The sequence below is a fragment of the Pundamilia nyererei genome, unplaced genomic scaffold, assembly GCF_000239375.1.
Source record: "Pundamilia nyererei isolate P.nyererei 1_Seehausen unplaced genomic scaffold, PunNye1.0 scaffold00031, whole genome shotgun sequence".
NCBI lineage: Eukaryota > Metazoa > Chordata > Actinopteri > Cichliformes > Cichlidae > Pundamilia > Pundamilia nyererei.
In genome coordinates, this window is record NW_005187432.1 from 1,151,245 (window position 1) to 1,157,783 (window position 6,539).

Genomic DNA, 6,539 nt, shown 5'->3' on the forward strand with positions numbered 1-6,539 from the left:
GTTTCTCCCACTGAAAGCGCTACCTTTTGAGATTTACTTAAATAGATAATTGAGCATGCATCAAGATGGCTGAAAATATGCTTGACTTTGTGCCAGGGACTGACTGTTCTCAGCTCTCCCAAAGATCTAAATGGCTGTAACAACAGACCTGAAACCATATACTGCCAAGAATTCCACAGATTCCCAAGACGAACCCAGCCATAAACTTTCTCCAGGTCTACAAAGCACATATAGACTCTAAGTCAAACTCCCACAATCCCTCTAGAAGTTGTCCGATAGTAAAGATCTGGTCTACTGTTCCATGTCCAGGACAGAATAAGCATTCCTCCTCCTAAATCCAAGGTTTGACAGTTAGCCTGTGTAGCATTCTGACATCAACTGTCCTATGGTGGATGAACAGTGTGATACCCCAATAAATAGACCATACCCTCCAAACCCCTTTTTGAAAACCGCAACAGCACTGTGACACAAAATTAAAGAAGCACATCAACCAAGACAGCCCTACATTGTCCAGAGCAGGGGTCTCCAACTCCAGTCCTGGAGAGCTACTGTCCTGCAGCTTTTAGATGCATCCTTGTTCCAATAAACCTCAAATCAAATCAAATCAAATCACTTTTATTGTCACATCACATGTGCAGGCACACTGGCACAGCACATGCGAGTGAAATTCTTGTGTGCGAGCCCCACAAGCAACAGAGATGTGCAAACACAACAACACAAATGAGCAAAATACAAGAAGAATCAAACCTGAACCTGAATCAAATGAATGGCTTGTTACCTGGCTATTGCCAAACTTGATGGCATGCTGAAGAGGTAATGCGACCATTTTCAACTGTGTTGGAATAGGGATACATCTGAAAACTGCAGGACAATAGCTGGGCTACTCCAGTAGGATTGGAGTTGGAGGCGCCTGGTCCAGAGCCTGTATCTAGTGGCCAATCAGGGAGCTTTTCAACTACCCCAGTGACCTCTGCTATTAACAAATGGTGAAGCTTCCCCCAAGTTTTCAATTTTGCTTGAGCTTTGAATGGCATAAAAATTACCCAAAGACAGAAATAGAACAATGTAACTTGGCTCTAACTACGATGTCTCCAAAATTGCTTCTCCCTTAAAATCTTGAGCACTGAACTCTGAGCTCATAAAGAATTTTGATTAAGGTAGTAAAAAGACCTTCTGATATACTGTTACACAAACAGAATTTGTTTATTTATTTCTTTGAGAAATGAATAAATAAACTAGCTCCAAATTTCTCTGTGGTTCTTAAGCAAAGCAGTATTTCTGTGTTGTTTTGGCAGGTAAGCTTACATAAATGAATTACCATGGCCTGCCTTCTTGAGCAATTCACTGACCTAGTCTTAAATCTGAATACCAAAGAAAGTGAAAAGGAAGAAATTGTATGTTTTTTCCTTCTTCATCTATTTTTTTCCTTGAAGAAAAATTACTTATTTAAATTATTTATTCATTTTATGTCTAAGATCATGAAAACATCCAGATAAGTCCTGTGTTGGTATTACAAACGATTGAACTGTGTGTCTGTGTTTGTTTATTTCAGGCCAAAGTGATACAGAGACGTGCACAAGAAACAGCCCAAGCAGAGGTAGACAATATAATCAAAGTAATATATCAAGAAACTTTCTTTTCTTTACTTCTCCCTCTCACCCCTCGCACATCAAACTTTAAAACCAAAAGTAACTTTTTAACCTCTTGTTTTTTTTTTTTTTTAATCTCAGTCTCACTGTATTTGCCCACATTTTGCTGGTTTAACCACTGTTGTTCAGGACTTAAAAATTACCATTACAAAAAGCCTGTTTTTGTCACCCAATGCCTCCTTCCACTCTGAAAACAAAGACTTACAGTCTTTGCAGAACTTGTCTCTAGAGTGTTTGCTCACCTTCCAACAGACTCAGTTGTGGTCTACATGTTTTTCCCCTTTCCAGTGCTGACATGAAACCCACACACAACAGCCGCACAGTGTTTGTGCATGTCTATGCCATGGATGATGAGACGAGATTAGGCTACAATATGCCCAGACGTCTTTCTCTGCTTCCTTTTTCCCCTGTTGAGTCCTTTAACTTCTGCAAAAACAGCAGAAATAAGTCACTATTCCCAGAATCCCTTTCACCAAAACTTCCTCCTCTTTAGATGCGCAACAGCCATGTAAAAAATGAAACTGACCAAATGTGTTGCATGATAATGTCATTCATGCTCAAGTACTGTGTATTTTTTTTCAGTTTCACTGCAGACACAATCTTTTGTTGAAGTAATTATGATTAAAATGGTGGTTTTGATATGTAATTTTATTATTTACTATTTCTTTCATCTCAGAGTGAAGGTGCAAACAGGTCTGTGTTTGACCAGCTAGAGGACTACCGTATTGGCACTGCCTCAGCTGAACATAGTAATGTAGGTTTTTAATGCAGTCTTCAGTCATTATTTGGAAAGCAAAAATAACAAACATGGAACCGAATGATGTCTTTCAGGATGTGGATCTTATGGAATGGTGGGAAACTGTGGAGCGTAAGTTGAAAATGAAATGTTTTGGGGTTTTTTAACCACTTTTTAACCACTGGGTAATTCTTATCCCTCAGCATTAGAAACTAACTTCACTCATGTTCTTGTGGTGAAATGGAACCAAATTCTTTCAGCCAGATGTTAAAATCAGGTAGAAGGCCTTTTTTAAAGAGTTGATGCTGTTATCGCAGCAGATTAATATCATGCATGAGTGTAATAGTTTTGCATTTACATACTTTTGGGCTGCTAAGATGCACAAAACGATGATAAATCATTCTTTTTCAGAATGGAAAGACCCACCTCAACATAAAGACATGACAGAAAAAGAAGAGGCCAAGTAAGCTTTAATATGCTTTAATACTTCATTAAATGCTGTTTTTGGTCTTTCAGGGGTCCGTTCTGCTATACTTATTTTTACAATATAATATAATAAATGCATCAATTTAGGGAGGCAGCACATTAAAATGTCTTTGCTGTGTCTCTTAAGAAGATGGTAGCATTTTATGTTGATTTCCTTATTAACCATTAAATCGAGGCTGCTAATTCCTTGTCGCCTGAAATTGAATATAAAATATTGCTTTGGTATCTTCCTTTGTTGCCATATTGTTATCATATTGTGATGTGAATAAAATGTAAAAGGTTATTCTGGAGCTGCTCAAATATTGCTATGCCCACCGTTGGACAACACAAAATGTATAATATATCTGCATCATAAACATCCACCATGGAGAACTGAAGAAGCTCATACCCCGAAACAACAACACTTAACTTTTCTCCTGAGGAAGGATAATCAATAATCAATTCCAATGAAAACAGTGGTGTGAATAATCTTTAAAAAAAGGTTTGATGTTTTGTCATGCTTTGAGAAACAAGATATTCTGCTTTCCTCAAAATCACTAGTAAAATAAATATCAAATATATATTTTGGTTAATTAACACTTATTCTGTTGGTGTAAATGAGACAAAATGGCCTTTTTGATGGAGTTACTTATAAAATGTATAATAGGACTCAAATTTCTTTTCTCAGGGCCTTTGCTTTGACCGCTGAGAAGCTGCAGAAGGGCATCAGAGTCTTCAACAAACTGTTCACGGAGCGGGCAGAGAGCCTCTGGCAGCATGTCATCGACCTCAACGGCATCGCTGATGGGCTCGACAAGTTCAGCAAGAACACAAAGATCGCTCAAATCACAGGCGGCTCCACCAGCGCCGTTGGGGGCGTCGCCACTGTTGCTGGCCTCGCCCTGGCTCCCTTCACCATGGGAACTTCCTTGATTGTGACTGCAGTGGGACTGGGCATTGCTGCGGCAGGCGGTCTGACATCAGCAGGTGCTGGCATCTCCAACCAGGTCAACAACACCATGGACCGCAAGAAGGTGGAGAAGATCGTGCAGGACTACCAGGAGAAGATGGAAGACATCAACAAGTGCCTGACGTTCATCAAACAGGGTATTGAGAACCTGCGCAGGTTCGATCTGATCAAGATGAAGAATAGCGCATACAATCAGGACTTTCCTTCACTTACTAGCAAATTCTATGAAGATGGCGCCATGGCAGGAAAGGCGATCCTCGTCAATGCCAATGAGATCATGCGTTTTGTCCAGTTTGCCCATGTAGCAGGTAGCACCGCAGCCAGAGCAGTCCAGATTGCTAGTATGGCAACCGGTGTGCTTACTGGACTCTTTGTAGTTATGGATATCTACTTTGTGTCCAAAGACTCGAAAGAACTCAAGAAAGGGGCAAAATCAGAGTTTGCTGCCAAAATCAGGGAGGTGGCGCAACAGCTGCACGATGGTCTGGTGGAGCTGAACTCAATACATCAAGAGCTGCAGTTCAACTCACCAGAAAAAGACTCTGAGAAGACCACCAAAGATCTGGACAGTGAGAAAAAAGAGAAAGACAACAAAGAAAAGAAAGAGAAGGATGGAAAAGATTTGAACAGTGAAAAGAAGGACAATGACAGCTCAGACGAAGATGAAATCGACCGCATTAAAAAAGCCATCAAAAAGGACCTTGAGAACAGAGAATATGTTTGACACATAACTAGGAAGTTCTTTCAGCTTTGCTTCCTAGTTAAGGGTTAAAGGAAAACTCAGTCCGATTCCCAAAAGACAAGCAAATGTTTTGTATTTTACTATCTATGAGGTGGTTGGTGCCTGATTTTTAAAGTAAAACTGCAATCAGGCGTATTTTAATTGTCCAAAAGGAGCCCTTAAAGGTTAAAATATTAAGTTAAATATCTAAACCTGAAATAAAGGATCCGACTTCTTTAAAGATGCATTTGCCTTGATGATATTGGTGTGTTTCAGATAACATCAAGAATGGCTGATTAGTTTTGTATATTTTAATGAAAAGAGCAAATTTAAAAAAAGGTAACTGGATTGTGTACTGCTGCAGCAGCTGTTTGGAAACCCTAGTTTGGACTTTGCTTAAGTTTATAGCTTGTTTCCATCTAGTGGGTCATTCCATAAAAAATGGCTGCCCCATTTACCTTCAGGAATGACTTAGCTGCTCGCAGCGCTTTAAAACAGTCGAACCTCTGTAGAGCTAGAAGCTACTGAGCGTGTACACAGGGACTTACAATCTATAACATGACTTCCAAAGCGAACAATTTTAGAGGTTGTGGTGATATGTTAACTGCCTGTCCTTTTGTAAATGTGTTGCAGTTACCGTATTTTTTGGACTATAAGGCGCACTTAAAATCCTTTAATTTTCTCAAAAATGCGCCTTATAATCTGGTGCGCCTTATGTATGAATTCTGGTTGATCTTACTGATCTCGAACCGAATTTATGTGGTACACGACACTCAAAAATGTGTCAAGAAATGTTTTAGTACGACTTTGCTAAGCTACGAAGCCCCACTGCTTGATGGATTGTCGGAGCATTATGGCTACCGTAGTCAGGAGCCTCGCGGAGTGATACGTACTGTGCTTCAACATAATATTGCCGTATTGTGTGTGTGTATAAGGATTTCAAACTCAAGGCTACCAGTCACGCAGTACAACATGGGAATAGAGCAGCTGCAAGAGAATTCAACATTAATGAATCAATAGTAGGGAAGTGGAGGAAGCAAGAAGAATGAGTTGAGTAAAGTTTGACTTAATGCGCCTTATAATCTGGTCTGCCTTATGGTCCAAAAAATACGGTATACATATATTAAGAAATGCATTTCCTTCAGTTGGTATTATGGAGTTTAGCACTGATGGTGATGGAAAACTTTTATTTTAATTTTCTATTTAGCTTTTTGTTGTTGTTGTATTTTGTTTTCCTTCCCAGTATACATAATTGGTAAATAATATATTTCAAATCATGTTTTCATGCAAAACTATATTAACATTAACATAGTTTAGATAGTTAATTAGCAGGTAATTTTATTTGGTTGTCAGTAAACTTCAAGGTTTTAACCAAGCTAAGTTTGAACTTATTAACAGTTGTCCACTTAAACAGTATCAGAAAAGGACTAATCTGAATGAAACTAATTTGTTTGTAGTCATGTTTCCTCTCAGATGATTTCATTTTGTCCAGGAGTAAAACAAACATGAGGGTAAAAACAAAAGTCTGAGTTGCTTTTTCCTGAGAAGATTTGTTTTTATTATTTTTTATTATTTCAGGGTTGAGGGTTAATTAGCTGTCTGCACTGGAAGCTCTGATGGTAAAAGCTCTGTGGGCTGTTTTGTAACCGTTAAATAAATGTATATTTTCTGTGCTGGGTGAAGTTGATCATTTAGTGATGCCTTCTTTGTGCAATATTCTGTTCAATATATGTCCATCCATCCATTTGCTTCCGCTTATCCTTTCTAGGGTCGTGGGGGCGCTGGAGCCTGTCCCAGCTGTCTTGGGGCAAGAGGCAGGGTACACTCTGGACAGGTCGCCAGTCTGTCAACAATGGCAATGATTATTCTGTTACCTTCAAATAAAATGTTACTTGATGTTTATGCTTTTTGTAATTAATCACAGATTTGTCATGGCTGCAACACACACACACACACACACACACACACACACACACACACACACAGAGCAGATAAATG

General features: G+C 39.1%; 1 protein-coding gene across 2 annotated transcripts in view; it reads left to right on the forward strand.

Moving 5' to 3' along the window:
- The window catches only part of apol1 (apolipoprotein L, 1), a 13,715-nt gene extending 8,352 nt beyond the window's left edge, over nucleotides 1-5,363 (forward strand). For both annotated transcript variants that reach the window (XM_005728989.1, XM_005728990.1), the window contains 5 exons: nucleotides 1,553-1,597; nucleotides 2,326-2,403; nucleotides 2,481-2,517; nucleotides 2,797-2,848; nucleotides 3,539-5,363. In XM_005728989.1, coding sequence (XP_005729046.1) covers nucleotides 1,553-1,597; nucleotides 2,326-2,403; nucleotides 2,481-2,517; nucleotides 2,797-2,848; nucleotides 3,539-4,544 — 1,218 coding nt within the window. In that variant the 3' untranslated portion in view covers nucleotides 4,545-5,363. The remainder of the gene's footprint in view (nucleotides 1-1,552; nucleotides 1,598-2,325; nucleotides 2,404-2,480; nucleotides 2,518-2,796; nucleotides 2,849-3,538) is intronic.
- The last annotated feature ends 1,176 nt before the right edge of the window (nucleotides 5,364-6,539 follow it).